The sequence below is a fragment of the Ranitomeya imitator genome, chromosome 2 (assembly GCF_032444005.1).
Source record: "Ranitomeya imitator isolate aRanImi1 chromosome 2, aRanImi1.pri, whole genome shotgun sequence".
In the NCBI taxonomy this organism is placed as follows: domain Eukaryota; kingdom Metazoa; phylum Chordata; class Amphibia; order Anura; family Dendrobatidae; genus Ranitomeya; species Ranitomeya imitator.
Window position 1 is genome coordinate 794,779,242 of NC_091283.1, and position 25,403 is coordinate 794,804,644.

The 25,403-nt window shown below is 50.9% G+C and overlaps 1 protein-coding gene across 2 annotated transcripts in view; it reads left to right on the forward strand.

Moving 5' to 3' along the window:
- Positions 1–1,351: 1,351 nt before the first annotated feature.
- The window catches only part of PCGF6 (polycomb group ring finger 6), a 55,921-nt gene continuing 31,869 nt past the window's right edge, over positions 1,352–25,403 (forward strand). The window contains exons 1-6 of one of the 2 annotated variants that reach the window (XM_069753701.1): positions 1,352–1,562; positions 4,166–4,265; positions 11,488–11,584; positions 20,081–20,136; positions 21,360–21,419; positions 21,563–21,671. In XM_069753701.1, the coding sequence (XP_069609802.1) occupies positions 1,422–1,562; positions 4,166–4,265; positions 11,488–11,584; positions 20,081–20,136; positions 21,360–21,419; positions 21,563–21,671 (563 nt within the window). In that variant the 5' untranslated portion in view covers positions 1,352–1,421. Of the gene's footprint in view, positions 1,563–1,668; positions 1,773–4,165; positions 4,266–11,487; positions 11,585–20,080; positions 20,137–21,359; positions 21,420–21,562; positions 21,672–25,403 lie in introns of those variants that run through there. The other variant, XM_069753702.1, reaches the window with a different exon arrangement.

Genomic DNA, 25,403 nt, shown 5'->3' on the forward strand with positions numbered 1-25,403 from the left:
TGTGGCGGTATTTGTTTCTTGTATATATTATTCGGTCCCTATGTGGTGGTAATATGTGGTCTCGTCATGATGTGGAGGTATTTGTCTCTTGTATATATTATTCGGTCCCTATGTGGTGGTAATATGTGGTCTGGTCATGATGTGGCGGTATTTGTCTCTTGTATATATTATTCGGTCCCTATGTGGTGGTAATATGTGGTCTGGTCATGATGTGGCAGTATTTGTCTCGTGTATATTATTCGGTCCCTATGTGGTGGTAATATGTGGTCTGGTCATGATGTGGCGGTATTTGTCTCTTGTATATATTATTCGGTCCCTATGTGGTGGTAATATGTGGTCTGGTCATGATGTGGCAGTATTTGTCTCTTGTGTATATTATTCGGTCCCTATGTGGTGGTAATATGTGGTCTGGTCATGATGTGGCGGTATTTGTCTCTTGTATATATTATTCGGTCCCTATGTGGTGGTAATATGTGGTCTGGTCATGATGTGGCAGTATTTGTCTCTTGTGTATATTATTCGGTCCCTATGTGGTGGTAAAATGTGGTCTGGTCATGATGTGGCAGTATTTGTCTCTTGTGTATAGTATTCGGTCCCTATGTGGTGGTAATATGTGGTCTGGTCATGATGTGGCAGTATTTGTCTCTTGTGTATAGTATTCGGTCCCTATGTGGTGGTAATATGTGGTCTGGTCATGATGTGGCAGTATTTGTCTCTTGTGTATAGTATTCGGTCCCTATGTGGTGGTAATATGTGGTCTGGTCATGATGTGGCAGTATTTGTCTCTTGTGTATATTATTCGGTCCCTATGTGGTGGTAATATGTGGCAATGAGACTGGACATGAAGGTGCATGCAGGACAAGAAGGTGAAAGCTCTTTTACTTTTAGCGCCTCTCCCTTGTTGGTTGAGTGAAGTGGGAGTGGTTTACAATGGGCGTGGCTTCTTAACAAAAAACAGGCAACCTGTCCTGTTGGTAGTAATGACTCTGACCCCTGCACGTGCACATAGCTTCTCAGTGACACATTTAGCAGGACCCATTTTTTCCATATACATTTCCGGCAAATCGGGGTCTGAGCAGGAGAGGGGGCACTTTACATCCTGCACATAAGTGGGTGTGGCCAGGACCTGTAAACTCCCTTTATGATAGCTACACATGGATGCGGCGGGTGATCCCTTTAACCCTTCAGGTGCCAGTGGCAGAGCAGCACCAGTGTTTCCCGTTGTCAGCGCACGCTTTACAGCTCTACAGTCCACGCTCATCCTGACACATGGTGGTTCTATAGTTTTGAGACAAAACTACAATCGCAGTAGGTGCAGTAAAAACTACAGTTCCCAGCGTGCCTGGCGCGGCCGCACATGCGCAGATCAGTGTCGAAAAGAAAGTACCGCGCGCTGTTTGTTGAGCTGCTGCAGGGGAGGTATGGAGCTGGAGTTCGTGAAGTGTGAGGAGGAGGAGAGGACGAGGGCGGCCCTGGGCCGTACAGCCGCCAATATCACCCGCTCCTCGTTTGGGGATGAAGATGGGCGCAGCCGGAGCGGGAGTGAGGAAGCGCTGCGCGAGGTGAGAGCGGGCCCACGTGATCTGCGGTGCAGTGACGTCACGCGCCTGTAACGCTGCATGTTGTTCTGGTCATGTGACAATAATACGCTCTAATGACGTAATCAGTCCACAGCAATGTATCACGTGACGTCATGTGGAGGGCAGGTGTGATACCTGAGAACATGTCCGGCGCGGTGCAGAGACGACAGTGTCCGAGCAAGAAGGAGAACTGTGAGGTTTCTGTAGAGAGAGGTTTATTGGGAAGATCCCGGTATTAACTGTACAGGAAGGATTGGGCTTCTTTCACACTTCTGTCGGTACTCGGCCGTCACCAGGCGTCGGCGCGACTTATCGACGGAAGCTCATGAAATTTTGAGTGACGTGAGCAGCGGACGCAGTGTTTGAACGCGTCCGCTGCTCATTGTAAAGCCCCAGGGAGGAGGTGGCGGAGCTCCGGCCGCGCATGCGCATTAAAAAATGCAGGAGAGGACCTACGAAAAAACATTCCCTTGAACATTTTTTCGCAACGACAGCCCGCCACATACCGACACATCCAGTGCACGACGTATGGACCGTGTGTCCATACGTCGCGATGCGTCGGTAATTCAAGTCTATGTGAAAAAATCACATGCTGCGGACAACTTTGCAGGATGCATTTTTTTCACAAAACGATGGATTGCAATAAATGGAAATGTGAAAGTAGCCTTAATGGGAACGTGACGGTACAGAGAGGATTAATGGGAAGATCCCACTCCTAACGGTACAGAGAGGATTAATGGGAAGATCCCACTCCTAACGGTACAGAGAGGATTAATGGGAAGATCCCACTCCTAACGGTACAGAGAGGATTAATGGGAAGATCCCGGTACTAATGGTACAGGAAGGTTTAATGGGAAGATCCCGGTACTAACGGTACAGGAAGGTTTCATGGGAAGATCCCGGTACTAACGGTACAGGAAGGATTAATGGTAAGATTCCGGTCCTAACGGTACAAAGAGGATTAATAGGAACGTGCCGGTCCTAATGGTACAGGAAGGATTAATGGTAAGATTCCGGTCCTAACGGTACAAAGAGGATTAATAGGAACGTGCCGGTACAGAGAGGATTAATGGGAAGATCCCGGTACTAATGGTACAGGAAGGATTAATGGGAAGATCCCGGTACTAATGGTACAGGAAGGTTTAATGGGAAGATTCCGGTCCTAACGGTACAGAGAGGATTAATGGGAAGATCCCGGTACTAATGGTACAGGAAGGTTTAATGGGAAGATCCCGGTACTAACGGTACAGGAAGGTTTCATGGGAAGATCCCGGTACTAACGGTACAGGAAGGATTAATGGTAAGATTCCGGTCCTAACGGTACAAAGAGGATTAATAGGAACGTGCCGGTACAGAGAGGATTAATGGGAAGATCCCGGTACTAATGGTACAGGAAGGATTAATGGGAAGATCCCGGTACTAATGGTACAGGAAGGTTTAATGGGAAGATTCCGGTCCTAACGGTACAGAGAGGATTAATGGGAAGATCCCGGTACTAACGGTACAGAGAGGATTAATGGGAAGATCCCGGTACTAATGGTACAGGAAGGATTAATGGGAAGATCTCGGTACTAATGGTACAGGAAGGATTAATGGGAAGATCCCGGTACTAATGGTACAGGAAGGATTAATGGGAAGATCTCGGTACTAATGGTACAGGAAGGATTAATGGGAAGATTCCGGTCCTAACGGTACAAAGAGGATTAATAGGAACGTGCCGGTCCTAATGGTACAGGAAGGATTAATGGGAAGGTCCCGATCCTGCCAGTGCCAGAAAATGTGCGAATCAGAAGAAACAGACTTGCTGTCATTGCCCTTTGGGTAGAGCCAGGCCATGGAGCCCCCTCTCTTCCCCCGAGTCGTGCAGCCATTAGCCCACCATGGTTGGGTGGAGTTCAGTCCTTGCTGCCATTGCAGAGCGCTTTCCCCTGATTTGTTTGTGTAGTGCTGAAATTTCTCTGAGATGTTTATTGTAGGGACAGAAAAATAAAAATGACGACAGAACAGGATCCGTTACTTGGGGGGGTGGGCTGCACTGACAGTGTTGGAGGAGGAGATATGTGCGCTTTCTGTCATGGTTCAGCCAATCCCTGGCCTCAGCGGTGATGTTAGCAGTGATTGTCTGCAGTGGTCATGTGCACATGATCAGCCCTTAGTTTATTCCCAATGTTCTCCGGAGTCATATGGGCCTTTTTAGTTTGTGCTAATCTTATATTTTTTTTACCAATAGGGTTTGGCCCAGAGGACACCCCCGACTAGTCCTGTGAGCCACGGCCCCTTCATAAAGACCACGAAACTTGGCACAGTCTTACTGTATGGGATAGAGCTCACCCATTAGGACAGTCCAGCGCATTATATCTTTACTGGTGACTAATGGGCACTTCTTATATTTACCGAACCTATTGTTTATGATTTACCAATAAAGAATAATAGTTAAAAGATTGTAGTTTTTTTTTATTTTGGGGGAAATTTTAAGTGTTAGAGTAACCAGAACAGCCGTAATCCAGTAGCACTCAGTAAGATGGATCCATGTAGGCAAAATTCTCCCCAGTCGTTAGTACTGTCTTCTTATTCTGTTCCCACAGCATATGATTCGCCTCGCTGACCTGAATCCATACATCCTGTGCTCACTATGCCAGGGTTACTTCATCGATGCCACTACCATAACTGAATGCCTGCATACATGTAAGTACTGTGCTGAAGATTCATACATAGTGATATGGCGTCCGCTACTCTTATCTCTGTATCATATGGAGTATATGGACACTATGCGTCTCAGGGACGACCCTTCCCCTTCATCAGGTAAATATACAGAGTACATGGGCCACCTATTTAAAAGGGTTGCCCACTAACAGACAAGCCCAGCTTATCAGGAGCCCAATAAAAATAATAACTGCATACTCGCTTGCTGCAGTGGCGCTGTTTCTTTATCGCCTCTCATTGGGGGACACAGGAACCATGGGTGTATGCTGCTGCCACTAGGAGGCTGACACTATGCAAATAAAAAAGTTAGCTCCTCCTCTGCAGTGTACACCCCACCGACTGGCATTATACTCTTCAGTTTAGCTTAGTGTCAGTAGGAGGTGGACACGGGTCTTTCATTAGACCCTTATCTACCTCTATGTGCGTCGCTTCCTTTACAGGTTTCCCGGAGGGATACAGGGTGAACAGTCACACCTGTAGTCCCACAAGGCGGACTATGAGTACGGTGTGTACTGCCACCCCGTATCCTCATAGATCCCTCTCCAGGACCAAGAGCCTAGCACACAAGCGTGCTCAGAAGTCCGGTCCTGGCTCCGTCACCCACCCACTCGCCCACCAGAGCCTGTCGGTTGAGGAGACGAGGACGTCCATCAGCTCCCTGGACGTCTCAACCCTTTTTCAAGGTTAGTACGCGTGGAATTTTTAGGTGAGTATATTCTCCCTTCCCCTCCCATCCCAGACCTTTGATAGGGTTCTTGTTAGGGGCTCCCTGGCGACTCGCTTACCCGGTCATCGCCTGTCTTTCGGTGGCGCGGCTGGTATTTCCACATTTCTTCCCCTTTTCTGCAGGGGCCTTCTGCTCTCCAGCGCGGGGCCCCCCTTTTAGGCCACCGCGCTCTTTTCCCCTGTGGCCAGCATTTCTTCCACGACAGCTCTATGGCTGCCGTACGCTCCTTCCGCGGCGCATTACCGGCGCTGCGGTTTTTACTCTGGGCACATCCTTTGCGCGGCAGCCCTGCAGGCGGTCGCGCCGCTTCTCGCTGCGGCGCATTGCTCTGGCGCCGCAGGAGGTGGTTATCTGCGGCGCCCTTCTGTGACCTGCAGGCTGTCGCGCCGCTTCTCCCTGCGGCGCATTGCTCTGGCGCCGCGGGAGGGTGTTGTCTGCGGCGCCCTTCTGCGGCGCCAGCCTCCCTCACGCCGCATTGTTTCCGGCGCTCTATTTCGGCGCCGCGGCCTTTTTTTTTCTCGGCCGCCGGTCCCTAATTTAGGCCCCGGCTTCGGCCGGGGCCTACTTCCGGTTGTCGGCTTTCTCCATTTCCGCTTCTGCGGGCGGGCTTTTTCCCGCCCGACATACTGCGCCCTGCCCACCGGCGCCTCTACGTCTGGCTCCGCCCCCCTTCCTCGTGGGACTCTCAGCTGGTGTGCGCCGCTTCACACAGCAAGCAGCCCTCGCAGCACCTCACGCAGCGCGCCACGCTCCTTCGCCCGCATCTTCTGTGGGCTCAGCATCGCAAGAATACAGCAACAAGTGGGACATCTTCCAGGACCGGGTCCGTGAGTAGCTGCACTGCAGACTGACACCCTTCTCTGCCCCACTGTCCCCTAACCCACTGGCATCTTCAGGGATCTCTCAAAATGTCTTCTAAAGGGGGCCGCTCTCGCCCCCCTACCTCTTCATCTTCTGCCTTAGTCACGTACTTTGCATGTTCGTCCTGTAACAGCAAACTTCCCTCAGGTCAGTCCTCTCCGCTGTGTCAGTCCTGCAGCAACCCGATTGTTCCCACCGCCCAGGATCCCCCGACTGTTCCGCCCGAGAGTGATCCCCCCATCCCAGGCTGGGCCGCCTCTCTGTCACAATCGGTGGCCGATTTAACACGGGTATCTCAAACCTTGGTGTCCGCGCTGGATCGGTTACCCCTGCAGACCCCTGCCGTGGCCAGCGGGTCGCAGGAAACGCCACCCGAGACCTCCTTGCCAAGCTACAAAAGGTCCAGACAGGAACGTCGGTCTGAGTCCTCTTCGCGTTCCATCTCGCCGCCCGGCCCTCCCCCGCAGTTGGTGTCGCACCGTTCCTCCTCCCCTGAGTCAGGCGAGGCTTTATCTGATGCGCCCTCAGAGGAGATTTCGGAGCTGGATCCTAGCCAAATCGCCACCATGAGTGAGTCGGTCCAGAACCTCATTCGGGCTATAAACCAAACCTGTGGCATTAAGGATCCCTCTACGGAACCCGCAGATCAGGCGGTTTCGTTTAGACGGGCCAAACCACCTTCAAAATTTTTTGCTCCTCATCCTGAATTCGAGGAAATCCTGGCCAGAGAGAGAGAGAATCCGACCAGACGTTTTCAGAGGGGAAAACGCCTGGGGGTGTTATATCCGTTTTCACCAGAACTTACCGCCAATTGGACGGTCTCTCCCTCGGTGGATCCCCCTGTTTCCAGGCTGTCCACCAACACGGTGCTTCCACTGTCCGGCGGAGCGTCTCTGAAGGATTCTAACGACAGAGTTATAGAATCCTTCGCGAAATCTGCCTTTGAAGCGGCTTCAGCAGCGCTATGCCCAGCCTTTGCTTCCACTTGGGCTTCAAAATCCATCTCAAAATGGGCCAAGGATCTACGGCGAGGTATCCTGGACGGGGCTCCTCCCGCGCAATTAGCGGAACTTGCCAACCAGATTTCCCACGCGGGTGAATACCTGGATGTCGCCTCTTGTGCGGCTCAGGCTTCCAGCAATGCCGTTGCCATCCGCCGGACTGTTTGGCTCAAGGCCTGGCAGGCGGACTTGTCCTCCAAAAAGTCCCTCACTAGTCTGCCCTTCCAGGGCTCTCGTCTCTTTGGTTCCCAGCTGGACCAGATCATTAAGGACGCCACTGGGGGCACAAGTTCCCTTCTCCCCCAGGCTAAACCTCGTCGCCCTCCCCCCTAGACGGCAGTTTCGCTCGTTTCGGCCTTTTCGTCGCTTCGCTGCATCAAACTCCTTTTCCCAGCAGCAACAGAGGCCACAGGCACGTCAAGAGAAGAAGGCGGTGTCCTTCAGGCCCACTCCGTCCTGGCGTCCTCGCTGTTCCCAGGGTAGATCGTCCAGGCCCAGGACTGGAAGATCCACTTCCGCATGACTCTCGGCAAGACTCCAACCCAACTCCCAGGTTGGGGGGCCGTCTTCTCCGTTTCAGGGACGTCTGGATTTCCGCAGTAGAGGATGCATGGGTCAGGGAAGTTGTATCCTCGGGATACAAAATAGAGTTCGCCTCCCGACCCAGGGATCGTTTCTTCCAATCTCGTCCTCCAAAAGATCCCGCTTTGTTTCCGGGCTTCTTCGCAGCCATCGCTTCTCTGCTAAAATCCGGGGTAATTGTTCCCGTCCCAGAAAAGGAACGGTACACGGGTTTCTACTCGAACCTCTTTGTGGTACCGAAAAAAGACGGCAAGGTTCGTCCCATTCTGGACCTCAAATTGCTGAACAGGAGGGTTCGCCTGAGACACTTCAGGATGGAATCCCTTCGTTCAGTAATTGCTTCCATGGAGGCTCAGGAATTTCTATGCTCTATAGATATCCAGGACGCCTACCTACATGTTCCAATATTTCCCGGACATCACCGTTTCCTGCGCTTTGCAGTGCAACAAGATCATTTTCAGTTCGTCGCCCTGCCGTTCGGTCTCGCAACCGCGCCAAGGGTGTTCACGAAAATCATGGCGGCGCTGATGGCCATTTTGAGGGTCAGAGGCTTGGTCCTGTTTCCATACCTCGACGACATCCTCATCAAGGCTCCGTCCTTTGCTCAGGCCCACGAAAGCTTGTCCATTGTTCTCGACACCTTATCCCGTTTCGGATGGCTGGTCAACCGGAAGAAGTCCTGCCTTATTCCTTCTCAGCGCATCATCTTTCTGGGCATGCTCTTCGACACTCGTCAGTCCAGAGTCTTCCTTCCCAAAGACAAGAGATCCACCCTTTGTCGGGACATACTCTTGCTCCAGGGTCCTCGGCCTCCCTCCCTCCGATCGGCCATGAAGGTTCTGGGGAGGATGGTAGCTACCTTGGAAGCGATTCCCTTCGCCCAATTCCATTCTCGACCCCTTCAGCAAGCCATTCTGTCTCAGTGGGACAGGTCGGTCTTCTCCCTGGATCGGCCGATCAGACTCTCCTTTCGGGTCAAGCGGTCTCTCAACTGGTGGCTGACGTCTCCTCTCATCTCCCAGGGCAGGTCCTTCCTTCCGGGTCACTGGCAGGTGGTGACAACGGATGCCAGCCTGATCGGCTGGGGTGCGGTTTTTCGCCACCTGACGGTTCAGGGCCGTTGGTCGCCGCAGGAGTCTGCGCTGCCGATCAACGTCCTCGAAATTCGGGCCATCTTTCTGTCCCTCCGCCATTGGGAAAGGATCCTCAGGGGCCTTCCAGTCCGGATCCAGACGGACAACGCCACGGCTGTGGCATATGTCAACCATCAGGGGGGGACTCGGAGCTCCTTGGCCCTTGCCGAGGTATCCAAGATCCTCCTTTGGGCAGAGGCAACGGTTCCGGTGATATCCGCGGTGCATATCCCCGGCGTAGAAAACTGGGCCGCCGACTTCCTCAGCCGCGAGGGTCTCGCGGCAGGGGAATGGTCCCTGCATCCGGAGGTCTCTCCATCAGATTTGTCTTCGATGGGGAACTCCGGATGTGGATCTCACGGCGTCTCGAATCAACAGGAAGGTTCCGCAATTCGTCTCCAGGTCCCGCGATCCTCTCGCAGTGGGCGTCGATGCTCTGGCCATTCCTTGGTCACAGTTCGAGCTGCCCTACCTGTTCCCACCCCTTCCATTACTTCCCAAACTGTTGAAGAAGATCAAAGCGGAAGGGGTGACGGTCATCCTGATCGCCCCGGATTGGCCCAGGAGAGCTTGGTTCGCGGAGCTCGTCAACCTTCTCGCGGACGCTCCCTGGTGCCTTCCAGACAGGCCCGATCTGCTGTCCCAGGGTCCGATCTGCCACCCGAATTCTCGGTCGCTCAGTTTAACGGCGTGGCTGTTGAGACCGCGGTTCTAAGAGCGTCCGGCCTTTCGGACCGGGTGATTCACACCATGATTCAGGCTCGGAAGCCTTCGTCTTCCAGGATCTACTACCGCACCTGGAAGGCCTACTTCCGTTGGTGCGAGTCCAACCGCGTGCCGCCTATGGTTTTTTCTCTGCCTTCTCTTTTGGCCTTCCTTCAGGCAGGACTGGATTCGGGCCTGGCTCTTAGTTCCCTGAAGGGTCAGGTCTCTGCGCTTTCCATCCTCTTTCAGAAGACCTTGGCCTCTCGGCCACAGGTTAAGACCTTCTTTCAGGGGGTAGCCCACGCCGTCCCGCCGTTCAGGGCCCCTGTGGAGGCTTGGGACCTAAACCTGGTACTGGACGTTTTGAAGGTTTCTCCCTTTGAACCTCTTGGGGAGATTCCTCTATCCGTTTTATCTTGGAAGGTGGCCTTTCTTGTGGCCATCACGTCCATTCGCCGCGTTTCCGAGCTGGCGGCACTGTCTTGCCGCCCTCCGTTTTTGGTCATTCACCAGGACAAGGTGGTCTTCCGACCTCCACCTTCTTTTCTTCCTAAGGTGGTTTCCACCTTCCACCTCAACGAGGACATCGTTCTACCTTCCTTTTGTCCAGCTCCGACTCATCCTCTGGAGCGATCGTTGAACAAGCTAGACCTAGTCAGGGCAGTGAGGATTTATCTGGATAGAACATCCTCTTTCCGGAAGACGGATTCTTTTTTCGTCATTCCTGATGGCACACGCAGAGGCCAGCCGGCTTCTAAAGCGACTATTGCTCGCTGGATCAGAACGGCAATTTTAGAGGCTTACCGGGTCAAGAACAGAGTGCCCCCTCCTGGGATTAAGGCTCACTCTACCCGGGCAGTCGGCGCCTCCTGGGCGGTGCACCACAGGGCTTCCGCCCTACAGCTTTGCAAAGCGGCAACTTGGTCTTCCATCCACACGTTCGCCAAATTTTACAAGGTCCATACCTACGCATCGGCGGACGCCAGCCTAGGCAGAAGGATCCTGCAGGCGGCAGTGGTGAGTCCTCTGACCTGATGGAAGTCCGTTTTCCCGCCCTTGGGACTGCTTTGGGACGTCCCATGGTTCCTGTGTCCCCCAATGAGAGGCGATAAAGAAAACAGGATTTTTGGTTGCTTACCGTAAAATCTGTTTCTTGAAGCCTCCATTGGGGGACACAGCACCCTCCCAATGTTTTCTGTTGTTATCTGTTCTATGACTGTTCTCACGTTACAGTTCTCAAGTTTGTGGTTATGGTTTTTTCAACCTTGTTTCATTATCTCCTACTGCTTTCTCACTAACTGAAGAGTATAATGCCAGTCGGTGGGGTGTACACTGCAGAGGAGGAGCTAACTTTTTTATTTGCATAGTGTCAGCCTCCTAGTGGCAGCAGCATACACCCATGGTTCCTGTGTCCCCCAATGGAGGCTTCAAGAAACAGATTTTACGGTAAGCAACCAAAAATCCTGTTTTTGGCACTGTCGGCACTGCTGTTCCTGGTGGTGATGTGACTTGTTGTGTCACTGGTCATGAGCGGCCGCTCGTCAGCTACAACTCATCAATATTCCATCAGGGCGGATGGAAAAGTAAAGGCTGCAGCTGACAAGTGACACAAGTCACATCACCACCAGGAACAGCCATGCCAAAACTGTGCCGATGCAGGTGAATATATACTTTTTGTTTTTATTGGCTCCTAAATCGAATAAGCAGGGATTTTCAGGTAGTGGACAACCCCTTTAAATGGGTGGTCCATATTCTCTGTATACTTACCTGATGAAAGGGAAGGGCCACTCCTGAAATGCATAGTGTCCATATACTACGTATGAGACGCCTAAATATCACTATGTATGAAACCCTTTAAATGAGAGGTGTGAGGTGAAAATGAGAGGTGTGAGTGCAAAATGAGAGGAGTGAGGGAAAATAGTGGAGTGATCGGAAAATGACAGATGTGAGGTCGAAATGACAAGTGTTAGGGGGGAATAAGAGGCGGGAGAAAATGAGAGATATGAGGGGGAAAATGAAAGATGTTAGGGGGAAAATGAGAGGCGTGATGGGAAAATAAGAGAAGTAAGGTGCTATAACTAACCACAGATATTTACTATGCCCAGGCAACGCCGGGCTCTTCAGCTAGGATAAATATATTTTAAATTAGTTGAATTTGGACTCTATGGTAATGTTTCTTTTTGTTTTTGTTCCAGTTTGTAAAAGCTGTATTGTGCAGCACTTCTATTACAATAATCGGTGTCCGAAATGCAATGTTATAGTGCATCAAACACAGCCGCTTTATAATATCAGGTGGGTATTATTGCTGCTTTGACATAATTATTCTAAGAAATAGACACTCATTCAGATGGCCATGATTCACATAAGAGGTCTATGGGTCTGTTCAGATGTCCCTGTTTTATGTATGAGACAGCCAAGATGATTGTCTATAAAATGATGGTAGTCCCACGTTGGAAGACATACTGGACGATGAGATATGGAGCCTGAAAGTCAAAAGTTCAAAACAATGTTACCCTTCTGCTGGTCGCTGTAAGCATGTAGCAGAAGAACACCCCACCCCCACCATAGTTTAGTTTTCTCAGTGTGTGACATGCAAGAATGTAGATCTGACCTCCTAGTCTAACCTCCTGCAGGATTAGGAAGTGTTCGGAGATTAGAGCACAAATGTAACACCTTTCAGATAAGGTCCCTTTCTTTATCGCCTCTCATTGGGGGACACAGGAACCATGGGTGTATGCTGCTGCCACTAGGAGGCTGACACTATGCAAATAAAAAGTTAGCTCCTCCTCTGCAGTGTACACCCCACCGACTGGCATTATACTCTTCAGTTTAGCTTAGTGTCAGTAGGAGGTGGACACGGGTCTTTCATTCGACCCTTATCTACCTCAATGTGCGTCGTTTCCTTTCAGGTTTTTCCGGAGGGATACAGGGTGAACAGTCACACCTGTAGTCCCACTATGCGGACTATGAGTACGGCGTGTACTGCCACCCCGTATCCTCATAGATCCCACAGCAGGACCAAGAGCCTAGCACACAAGCGTGCTCAGAAGTCCGGTCCTGGCTCCGTCCCCCACCCACTCGCCCACCAGAGCCTGTCGGTTGGAGGAGACGAGGACATCCATCAGCTCCCTGGACGTCTGATATCTTCCCCGGATTGAGGTTAGTAAGGACGGCGTGGGATGTTTTAGGTGAGTATTCCTAGCCCCGGGGTCCCTTGGTTTTCCCTTTTTCTTGGCATTTCCAGGCCATCTTTTTCCCTGGCCTGCTGTCCTAATGGGGTCCTGGGAATCGCAGATTGCCGCTTTCGCAGCACTTTCCGGGGTTCTTTCCAGCGCAGCTGGCTTTAAAGCTGATATTTTCCTGCGACCGCATGGGGCTTCGCCGCGTCCCGCTCCGGTGGTCGCCACCTTCCTAATTTAGGGCTCCGGCGGCAGCGCTTCTCCCTGCTATGCGGCGACTTTCTGGCTGCCGCGCCACTCTGCACCTCCCAGCCGAGCAGCGCCGTCACCGCGGCTTTAACCCGGCGGTTGTCGGCTCCGGCGGCAGTGCTTTTCCCCCTTGCTGAGGCGACTAAGCAGGTCGCCGCGCCGTTCACTAGAGGCCTCATCCTCCTGCCGGGCAGCGCCGTCGCCGCGGCTTTACCCCGGCGGTCGTCGGCTCCTAATCTAGGCCCCGGCTTCCCCTGGGCCTACCTCCAGCGGCAGCGCTTCCCCCTTGCTGAGGCGACTTTGCTGCTGCGCCGCTCTCCAGAGGCCGCATCCTCCAGCCGGGCAGCGCCGGCGCCGCGGCAGCCCCCCCCCCCCCCCCCCCCCCACTCAGCCGGTCGCCAAGCTTTAATCTAGGTCCCGGCTTCTCCTGGGGCCTACTTCCGGCGGCTCCTCTCCGCCCACTTCCCCACTACTCGGCGGGCTTTTCTCCCGCCCGGCCATCAGCCCTCGGTGTTGCTCCGCCCACCGGCGCCATCTTACTACACCCAGTGGACAAGTGCCTTAGCCCACGCACGCCTCTCTGTGCGCTGCAGTGGACTACTACGGGTATCAGATCCCTTCGGCTGCACCACTGCAGGATCCGCATTATATTCTAAGAGGATTTCTTCCCTGGGGGACCATCTTCAAGCTGTGTCCTGCGTCTGGAACTGCTTCGTCTGCGTGAGTAGCTGCACTGCAGACTGACACTCCCCTCTGCCCCCCCTGTCCCCTAACCTTCTGGCTTTTCTTCAGGGTCTTTTCTTTAAAAAAAAAAAATGGCTACCTCTAAGGGAGGCCGCTCTCGTCCTCTGTCAGGCCTGCAGCAATTCGATTGTTCCCACCGCCCAGGATCCCCCGGCCGCTCCACTCGAGAGTGATACCCCCACCCCAGGCTGGGTTTCCTCTCTGTCACAATCGGTGGCAGATCTAACACGGGTGTCGCTAACTCTTGTGTCCGTGCTGGACCGATTACCCCTGCAGGCCCCCGCAGTAGCCAGCGGTCGCAGGAACCTCCGTCGGAGCCTTCCATTATAGGCCGCAAAAGGTCCAGACAGGAACGCCGGTCTGAGTCCTCTTTTCGCTCCATCTCACCACACGGTCCTTCTCTGCGGTTGACTTTCCCCCGGTCCTCCTCCCCTGAGTCAGGCGAGGCGTTCTCTGATGCGCCTTCGGAGGATGTTTCGGAGCTGGATTCGAACCAAATCGCTACCAGGAGGGATATTGTTATGTAGGCAATCCAGTGACACAGTGTGCCAGCAATCAGAGCACATACAGTGATCTGACAATAACCCAAAAACAATAGAACGAGCTCTGAGACGTGGAATCTCTGTAGACCGCAATACCTGAACCTATCCTAAACACAACTAAAGGCAGCTGTGGATTGCGCCTGTCACTACCTATGCAACTCGGCACAGCCTGAGGAGCTGACTAGCCTGAAGATAGAAAAACAAGCCTGACTTGCCTCAGAGAAATACCCCAAAGGAAAAGGCAGCCCCCCACATATAATGACTGTTAGCAAGATGAAAAGACAAACGTAGGGATGAAATAGATTCAGCAAAGTGAGGCCCGATATTCTAGATAGAGCGAGGATAGCAAAGAGAACTTTGCAGTCTACAAAAAACCCTAAAGCAAAAAACCACGCAAAGGGGGCAAAAAGACCCACCGTGCCGAACTAACGGCACGGCGGTGCACCCTTTGCGTCTCAGAGCTTCCAGCAAAAACGAATAGACAAGCTGGACAGAAAAAGTAGCAACAAAAACAAAGAAACACTTATCTAAGCAGAGCAGCAGGCCACAGGAAAGATCCAGAAGCTCAGGTCCAACACTGGAACATTGACAAGGAGCAAGGAAGACAGAATCAGGTGGAGTTAAATAACAAAGCAGCCAACGAGCTCACCAGAACACCTGAAGGAGGAAGCTCAGAAGCTGCAGTACCACTTGTGACCACAGGAGTGAATTCAGCCACAGAATTCACAACAGGATATGGTTCAGAATCTCATTGGAGCGATAAATCTAACCTGTGGCATCACGGAGTCCTCTACGGAACCCGCAGATCAGGCGGTTTCGTTTAGACGGGCTAAACCACCTTCAAAATTTTTTGCTCCTCACCCGGAATTCGAGGCGATTATGACCAGAGAAAGAGAGAACCTGACCAGACGCTTTGAGAGGAAAGCGACTTGGCGTTTTATATCAATTTTCTCCACAGCTCATCGCTAATTGGACGGCTTCTCCGTCGGTGGATTCTCCGGTTTCCAGACTATTCGCCAACACGGTCCTCCCACTGTCCGGATGTGCATCTCTGAAGGATTCTAACGATAGAGTCATAGAATCCTTCGCAAAGTCAGCCTTTGAAGTGGCCTCAGCCAGTCTTTGCCCAGTCTTTGCTTCCACTGGGGTTTCAAAATCCATATCCAAATGGGCCAATCAGCTCCGTCAGGGCATTCTGGACGGGGTTCCTTCCGGACAGCTGGCGGAACTTGCCAACCAGATTTCTCATGCGGGTGAATATCTGGTCTCAGCCTCCCTGGACGCCGCGTCTTGTGCGGCTCAGGCGTCCAGCAACGCGATTGCCGTCCGTTTGGCTTAAGGCCTGGCAGGCGGACTTGTCCTCTAAAAAGTCCCTTACCAGCCTGCCTTTTCAGGGGTCTCGTCCTTTTGGTTCTAAGCTGGACCAATTCATTAAGGACGCTACCGGGGGCACAAGCTCCCTTCTTCCCCAGGCCAAGCTTCGTCGCCCCCCTCCTAGACATCAATTTTGGTCTTTTCGGCCTTTTTGTTGCTTCGCGGCATCAATCTCCTTCTCCCAGCAGCAACAGAGGCCACAGGCACGTCAAGAGAAGAAGGCGGTATCCTTTAGGCCCACTCCTTCCTGGCGTCCTCGCCACTCCCAGGGTAGGTCCTCCAGGACTGGAAGAACCACCTCGGCCTGACTCTCGGCTAGTCGACAACCCACCTCCCCGACTGGGCGGCCGTCTCCTCTTCTTCAGGGACGTCTGGATCTCCTCAGTAGAGGACGCATGGGTCAGGGATGTTGTATCCTCGGGATACAAGCTAGAGTTCGTTTCACGGCCCCGGGATCGTTTTTTCGAATCCCGACCTCCAAGAGATCCCGCTCCTAGTTCCGGGTTTCTTCGCAGCCATCACTTCTCTCCTCAAAGCCGGGGTAATCGTTCCCGTCCCAGGAAAAGAGCGGTTTGCAGGCTTCTATTCCAACCTTTTTGTGGTACTGAAAAGACGGCAGGGTGCGTCCCATTCGGGACCTCAAATTGCTGAGCAGGAGAGTTCGTCTGAAACACTTCAGGATGGAATCCCTTCGTTCAGTAATTGCTTCCATGGAGGCTCAGGAATTTCTGTGTTCCATAGATTTTCAGGAACGCCTACCTCCACGTTCCGATATTCCCGGGACATCACCGATCCCTGTGCTTTGCAGTGCTTCAGGAACATTTTCAGTTCGTCGCCCTGCCATTCGGTCTTGCAACCGCCCCAAGAGTTTTCACGAAGATCATGGCTGCGCTGATGGCCATCTTGAGGGTCAGAAGCCTGGTTCTGTTTCCATACCTCGACGACCTCCTCATCAAGGCTCCCTGCTTTTTTCAGGCCCACGAAAGCCTGTCCTCCATTCTCGACACCCTAGTCCGTTTCGGGTGGCGGGTCAACCGGAAGAAGTCCTGCCTTATTCCTTCTCGGCGCATCATCTTTCTGGGCATGCTCTTCAACACTAGTCAGACGAAGATCTTCCCGAAGACTAGATCCATCCTTCGTCGGGACATACGCGTACTCCAGGGCCCTCGGTCTCCCTCCTTTTGGTCGGCCATGAAGGTTTTGGGGAAGATGCTAGCAACATTGGAAGCGATCCCATTCGCCCAATTTCACTCGCGACCTCTTCAGCAAGCCATCCTGTCTCAGTGGAACAGGTCCATCTTCTCCCTGGACCGCCCGATCCGACTCTCTCCCCAGGCCGAACAGTCTCTCAACTGGTGGCTCACGTCACCTCTTGTCTCCCAGGGCCGGTCCTTCCTTCCAGTTCCCTGGCAGGTGGTGATAACGGACGCCAGCCTGCTCGGCTGGGGTGCGGTGTTTCGCCACCTGACTGTACAGAGCCGCTGGTCGACGCAGGAGGCAACCTTGTCGATCAATGTCCTCGTGATCCGGGCCATTTTGTGTCCTTTCGTCTCTGGGAAAGGATTCTCAGGGGTCTTCCAATCCGAATCCAGATGGACAATGCCACGGCGGTGGCATATGTCAACCATCAAGGGGGAATCGGAGCTCCTTGGCCGAGGTATCCAAGATCCTCCATTGGGCAGAGGCAACGGTTACAGTGATATCCGCGGTGCATATCCCCAGCGTGGGCAGTTGGGCCGCTGACTTCCTCAAACGCGATGGCCTCGCGTCAGGGGAATGGTCCTTGCATCTGGAGGTCTTCCATCAGTTTTGTCTTCGATGGGGGACTCCGGATGTGGATCTCACGGCGTCTCGAATGAACAGGAAGGTTCCACAGTTCATCTCCAGGTCTCGCGATACTCTCTCAGTGGGTGTCGACGCTCTGGCCATTCCTTGGTCACAGTTCGTGCTGCCCTACCTGTTCCCACCCCTTCCATTACTTCCCAAACTGTTAAAGAAGATCAAAGCGGAAGGGGTGCCGGTCATTCCAATCGGTGGCTGTTGAGACCGCAGTTATAAGAGCGTCCGGCCTTTCGGACCGGGTTATTCACACCATGATTCAGGCTCGGAAGCCTTCGTCTTCCAGGATCTACTATCGTACCTGGAAGGCATCTATGTCCTTTTCCCTGCCTTCCATTTTGGCATTCCTTCAGGCAGGACTGGATTCGGGCCTGGCTCTTAGTTCCCTGAAGGGCCAGGTCTCTGCGCTTTCCATCCTTTTTCAGAAGACTTTAGCTTCCCGACCACAGGTTACGACCTCTCTTCAGGAGTGGCCCACACTGTTCCTCCGTACAGGGCCCCTGTGGATTCATGGGATTTAAACCTGGTACTGGACGTTCTGAGAGTTTCCCCCTTTGAGCCCCTCAGGGAGATTCCCCTGTCAGTCCTATCTTGGAAGGTGGCCCTTCTTGTGGCCATCACTTCTATCCGCCGCGTTTCCGAGTTGGCGGCCCTGTCTTGCCGTTCTCGGTCATCCACCAGGACAAGGTGGTCTTCAGGCCTCCGCCTTCCTTTCTTCCCAAGGTGGTTTCCACCTCAACGAGGTCATCGTTCTTCCTTCCTTTTGTCCAGCTCCGACTCATCCTTTGGAGCGATCGTTGAACAAGCTGGACCTCGTCAAGGCAGTGAGGATCTACCTGGATAGAACGTCCGCTTTCCGGGAGACGGATTCTCCTTTTGTCATTCCTGATTGCCCGCGCAGAGACCAACAGGCTTCTTAGGCGACTATTGCTCGCTGGATCAGAACGGCAATTCTGGAGGCTTACCGGGTCAAGAACAGAGTGCCCCCTCCTGGGATCAAAGCTCACTCTACTCGGGCAGTCGGCGCCTCCTGGGCGGTGCACCACATGGCTTCCGCCCTACAGCTTTGCAAAGCGGCAACTTGGTCTTCCATCCACACATTCGCCAAATTTTACAAGGTCCATATCTACGCTTCGGCGGATGCCAGCCTAGGCAGAAGGATCTGGCAGGCGGCAGTGGTGAGTCCTCGGACCTGATGGAAGTCTGTTTTTCCCGCCCTAGGGGCTGCTTTGGGACGTCCCATGGTTCCTGTGTCCCCCAATGAGAGGCGATAAAGAAAACAGGATTTTTGGTTGCTTACCGTAAAATCTGTTTCTTGGAGCCTCCATTGGGGGACACAGCTCCCTCCCAATGTTTCTCAGTTCTCTATTTTATGTTCTATGACTGTTCTCACGTTTACAGTTCTCAAGTTTGTGGTTATGGTTTTCAACCTTGTTATTTATATCCTACTGCTTTCTCACTAACTGAAGAGTATAATGCCAGTCGGTGGGGTGTACACTGCAGAGGAGGAGCTAACTTTTTATTTGCATAGTGTCAGCCTCCTAGTGGCAGCAGCATACACCCATGGTTCCTGTGTCCCCCAATGGAGGCTCCAAGAAACAGATTTTACGGTAAGCAACCAAAAATCCTGTTTTGGAGAGATGGGCAGTACAGCTGAGTTTAGCTGTGTCACATTACAAATCCAGCTCTGCTGTACTGTCCCTCATTTCACACTGGCTGTCCAGAGATAGGTCACACTTATGTGCACTGTGCTCAAAGCAACTAACTTTTGAGCACAACAGAAGTAAGTATGATTACTGACTCATCTCCAGACAACAGGGTGTGGAGGACGTGGCAGTACAAGAAAGCTGATCATGCTATGAAAGGAGGAAAGCTTATCGAAGGGATGGAATGTGAGCTGTGCTAACCCTACCCTCACATGAACCTTATCTGAAAGGTGTTCTATAATCTCCCAGCACTTCCTAATCATGCAGAAGGTTAGACCAGGGGACCAGATCTGTATCCTTACATGTCACACACTGAGAAACCTAAGTTATGATGGGGTCATGATCTTCTTTCAGTTTTTTGCTACCTGCTTGTGATGGGGCACCATCCTACAGGAGGAAGAAGTACACGCCCCAATGAAAACTGTCTGATACAACCCACTTGTCTTAACAAAAGTTAACGCATTTGGTGCCAAATGCTTTGCTTATTATCTCTAGAGAGAAACCTAAAAAAAAAAAAACGTTTAATTCTTCTCTGCAGCCTGTCTAACATCGTGTGTCTAGTTCAACATACAATAAACTAGCGATGGGTCCTCTTCAACACACATGGCAGAGAAAATTACCAGGCCTTGGCTGCTATAAAGGCTCAGTATTTTTCTACGTTGTACGTGTTGTAAATGGGGGCAGATTGGGAAGAAACGATTTTCTTTCTACCTCATTTGGCATCCTTATTAGTGATGAGCGAACGTGCTCGTATAAGGAGCTAACTGAGTGACTTTGGCGTGATCGAAAAATATGTTTGAGTCCCGCCGGATGCATGTCTCGTGGCTGTTCGACTGGCGCAACACGTGGAGGGATTACCTAACAAACAGGCCATCCCTGCATGTCTTGCATCTGTCTAATAGCTGCGAGAAATGCAGCCGCAGGGACTCGAACATATTTTTCGAACACCCCAAAGACACTCGGTTAGCACTCGAGCATTATCCGCCCACGTTCACTCATCACTAATCCTTATATATTCAATAGGAATGAACAGAATCTATCGTGTTTGGCGCCATCTTCTAAGATTAAAGTGTCTGTCACTGGCATATAGTATACGGGAAATGCCGACCCGTTTCTGTTGCACGTGGAATAATTGTGTAACCTTTCATTTTTTAGGTTGGATAGACAGCTGCAGGACCTAGTCTTCAAATTAGTCGTCAATTTAGAAGATCGTGAGTGTTTCTTTTCACTTTACTTGAAATTATATACCGTAAAATCTACAGCAACATCCACGTCTGATGCAGATTATTCTGTGGATTTTTACTTCTTTTAATGCAGCTGATTCTTCCATGCAGTGAGTTTAGTCACAAATGTGCTGTCTGTATCCGCCATGCGTCTGTACTCCAGAGTCGCATACATTCATATCACCATTCTTTTTTTTTTAGGAATGTTTGTTTGCATTATATTCATTATAGCTTTTCCATTATTAGTCAAATTATTTAGTCTTCATCATTTTTTATGTTTACTCGCTTGTCGTGGTTTTCATTTTCCTGATGTTTTCCGCTAATTCATCATTAAGACTTTTTAAGATACCGCAAACTTGCTGAATTGAACTATAGTGAAAGTTCAAAATCTGTCCTTTGTTTTTTCATTTTTTTGGAGGAGGGTGTTACCATGTTACTGAAATAAGGGCCAAAAAAACAAACAAAAATAAAATTCTTTAATTTTCCAACAAATTTATCAAACATCATTTGCTAGTTGATAAACTAGCTTTACCATGACTTGGCACCTGTCCACATCACCAAAAGTACCAATACCTGCTGTAAAAACAACAGTATCACTGTGCTTGATTGGCAGCAAACTCATCTGACCCTTAACCCCATAGAGAATCTATGGGGTATTGTCAAGAGGAAGATGAGACACCAGACCCAACAATGCAGACGAGCTGAAGGCTGCCATCAAAGCAACCTGGGCTTCGATAACACCTCAGCAGTGCCACAGGCTGATCGCCTCCATGCCACGCTGCATTGATGCAGTAATTGATGCAAAAGGGGCCCCAACCAAGTATTGAGTGCATTTACTGAACATACATTTCAGTGGGCCAACATTTCGGATTTTAAAATCATTTTTCAATCTGGTGTTATAAAGTATTCTAATTTACTGAGATAATGACTTTTGGGTTTTCATTGGCTGTAAGCCACAATCATCAACATTAACGTAAATAAACACTTGAAATAGATCACTCTGTGTGTAATGACTCTATATAATATGAGTTTCACTTTTTGTGTTGAAGAACTGAAATAAATTAACTTTTTGATATTCTAATTTTGTGAGAAGCACCTGTAGATGTTAACACTTCTCATACAATGTAAAATATAGAGAGAGGGTATATATATATATATATATATATATATATATATATATTAATTTTTTTTTTTTTTTTTTTTTCTTTTAGGTGAGAAAAATCAAATGTATGATTTCTACAGAGAAAGGGGTCTTGAGGTGCCTAAACCTGGTGAGTATCGAGCATTTTTGCACCAGATTGAATTATTTTCCTGCACCACTCATATTATTTTTACTTTATACTTTACTATTACTACTATCATGTGTATTATTTTTATTTCTTTCTACATTTATTCTATTTCTCTTTATACACAGTAGTGCCACATTCTGTGTCCACTGGTCGAGGGAGACAAAAGAAACCTTTTGGTCCTTTATTCCAGATTCCACCAGAGCTGGATGTGTCCCTTCTTCTGGAATTTATTGGGTGAGTAAACTTTTTTTTTTCTCATTTATTTTATTACATCATTATTTTATTTATTTTGTGTTGCAGGGTAGGTAATATATCCTAATCTATGAATGACACGTCTAGCACCATTAAAGGGAGTCTGCACAGAAGTTTGTGAAGATATAGCCCCCATTAAAATCTCACTATTCCGGCTCCTGTAGACTTCTGTGATACTCGGTCAAAGCACGGACTGTCCGCGGACCTCCTGAACGTGACGGCCTCACAGACATGTATGAGACTGTCCAATTCGGGTCGGGAGACCCACGAGCAGTCCATGCATTGCTTTGCGGATTGTGCTCACACTGAGTTCCATGGATGTTTGTATGGACCCTTAGGGTATTTACAAGTATAGGGTGGAAGCGGTCAGGAAATATGAATGATGAATTTGCAGCCAGTAAACATACCTGAGGATGAAGCAGATTGATTGACAGTAATAATGACATTGAAGCATCTACAGCAGGGGGTTTTGTTTCTGTCATATTTCTGCTGCATACTTAAAGAGCCCTGCTTATGGGTATTTTTGCTGAGTTTTCAGTGCAGAAACTGACCAGTACTTCCTAGTTTATGAAAAGCATTTCTGCTTGGAAAAACTCTGTGTGTGCACAGTTTTTGGATTGTCGTTTCTGCCTCCATTCTGCAGAAAGTTCAGTCAGATATGCTGGTGCAACCTGGGTGTGGCCACGAAGCTGTTTTGCATGCCCCGCCTCCCCCACTGGTGATTGACAGCACTGGCTGCTCCGAAATTTCTCTGCTTGTGTAAGCAGGTTGCGGGATGCAGTGACAGACAGAGGGCAGAGCAAGGATTAACAAATATAACTGTTAATTTATCAGGGGGTTAACTCCTCACAGGGAGGTGCAGGGTTAAATGGGGAGAATAACAGTCCAATTGTAAAGGATATGCAGAGCTAAGGAACAATGAATCAAATAATGGCAGTTCTTGTGAATGCTGTAGGGGAGTCACTTTCGCCGGTGGCTGGCGCGGTGCTTGTACAAGAAGGTTCAGCTGGTAACGATGGTCCGTCTTCTGGCAGCAGCTGTCAGTGTCCAGTACCTTCCGCTGAGCCCCTAGTCCATGATGATATGAGGCCGGAGCACGATCAGAGTCTCCCATGGGCGGGAAGGAATATGCTGGTAAGGTGGGCTGAAAACGTCTGTCCAATACCCGGGTCTCTCTTTGCAGCACGTGTGCTGTTCTCAAGGTCACGAAGCACACGGCACCTCGCTCTCTGCCAGCTGTCCGGCGCACTGCACTTCTCTCTCTGTGCTGCGCGATGCCTGTTCCAGCCAAGTCTGTAGCGCCGACAACAGCTGGTGCAACGTTTTTCCAAAAAGGTCCTGTAGACAACGGTCCGACGACGAGGGCAGCAGTGAACAGTCCTGATCTCTGCCCTGGCTCTTAGGCTGAAGTGCGGCGCTTAGCTGAACAGGGCTCCCGGCTCTTTCCTTATTACTGCGGTGGGCTCCGGTAGCGTCCCAGCATTGGATCAGCCACGTGTCGTTGCGGCACGACTGCGCACCCCCGGAGCCCGCTGAGCGCACACCTTGCCTCTGTCATGCCGGCAGGAAGCTGCTCGACATTGCGCACGCATTTACTTATAACCACGCCCCCAGTTTCCTGGGCAGGGAACCTGTCCGGGCCTTTTTGCATTCCCCCCCAGACAACATGAGACGCAGCCTCAGCAGTTCCAGACCCGGTCTGGCACAGGTACCTGCAGTCTGGTCTTCCTCCCTACACTCCCCCTCTCCTTTAGCTCGCCATTCCACGGGCGAGAACTCTTTGTGCCCCTTTATGTTCTTTGGAGGTGGGCCAGATGCCCACAGTTTTCCCACCCATTTCTGCCTCTCTTGCACTTCATATTGCCAAAGAAAATTTATTCTGTGTACAGTATATTGCAGGGGCGGAACACCAGCATGGTTACTCTGAGCATTTTGAGGCAGCTCTTGAATCTTCTCGTCAGGAGTACTCAGAACTTCAGGTTTCTCATACAGAATTTCGACGTCTGGCTCTTCTCCATAGCATTCAATGTCCACCACTAGGTCACCTGACTGCACTTCATCATCAGGCCGCAGCTCTCGGTTTTCTCCAGCATCAGCCATCCAGAACATGGAGTGGCATCCTCATACTCGGTACCTCCTTCAGCTGCATTGGTGTGCTGTCCCCAACACCTGACTGTGCACTAGATGTGAGGTCTACCTCCGCCTCTTTGCTGGGGCCGCCGTCATCTTCAACTTCCATGCTCTTGGGTAATGGAGAAATCTTACTTCAGGCAAATTATACCGTCTCCCTTCCTTCTCGGCGTCCAACGCCGTGGCTCTGCCTTGCTCTAGGTGAGGTTCCCCTCCGCTCACCGTACCATTTCTTCCAGTTGCAGCGTTCTCTCCAGTGAGCATGACCTTCGGAAGGGTGATCAAATCTTTGCCGTCGGCTGTCTCGTGTAGGGCAACTCCTTGACAGTGTCCCATTTTTCCACAAGTCCAACACTCACTTCTGCTCCTGTCTGGGGGGCACTTCGGTTATAGGATTAGATTCTGGGGCTGCTGCTGGAGTTTCTCTTACGCTCCGTGTCTCTCCTCTAACTTCTCTTATCCCTTGCTGTAAGATACTCCACCTTATGGGATTGGACTCCAAGGCAGCAGCAAGGGCTTCTTTTAGGCTCCCTATTTCTCCCCTCATTTTTCGCATTTCCCGCCGCAATTCGCAGGTCTACGTAGGCTCTGCCGCGTTCGGGGTAGGTACTTCGCAGCTCCTGACCATCCCTACCAAGGCTGCGGTCCCCTGCTCCTGTTCCCTTATGCACGCTTCGGCCCCAATTTCTGAGAAAGTCATACGCCGCCGAGCACGCAGGCGCTCCTGCAAAACTTGTTTAAGCAGCTCATCTGTAAAGCCTACCACTAGCTGGTCTCTCAGAATTATGTCAGGAGGCCCTACGTCTACGTCATCCCGCTTAGCAATCGCAGCGTGAATCTCCTGCAGCGCATTCATGTATTGGGTCACCGACTTCCCCTACCTTTGGACACGGCTAAACAGGCGCATGCGCAATTTTCCGACATCTGTGGGATTTGGAACACCTTGTCGAAGGTATCTCGCTCTTGAGGAGGCAGGAACATGACAGAGCTTCTCGCCTCTCCGTCCAGCACCATTATTGCAATCTCTGCCGCCATCACAGGAGTCATGAGGTGCATCCTCAACATACCCCTGACTCACTCAGTCCAGTCCCACAGCAGAGCATTGCTCCCTGTGAACTTTTGGGAAGTTGCTCAACATGGTCCCCATTGGTATACTGGCTCTTGGGGCACCCCTGGCCGCTTGGTCTGTCACTTCCATGCCTGTGGACTCCATCCTTTCAACAAAAAACTTCTGGAAACTGTCGAATCCTTTGGGGGTTTTTTAGGAGTTGTTTTTTTTTCCTGAAGCTGTTTTGAATGTTTTTTTTCCCTTTTGACTTGACAGTGCACAGTATGGAGTGGTTTCCTTCAGGATCCTGCACTTTTTTTCCTAAACTTTTTCAGGAATTCCTAAAGAGGATGATACAGTATTTAGGAGAACCTGCTTTTTTTCATAGACCTAGCAATTAACTATTCCACTGTTACGCTTCGTTCAGAGGTCAGTTGTTCACTTCCCAGTTTATTCAGTGGTTTTCACCGATAGAACTCACACTGATCATTGTCTATCAAGCTGTTAACACGTCCTTCTATTTTGGCAGACCGATT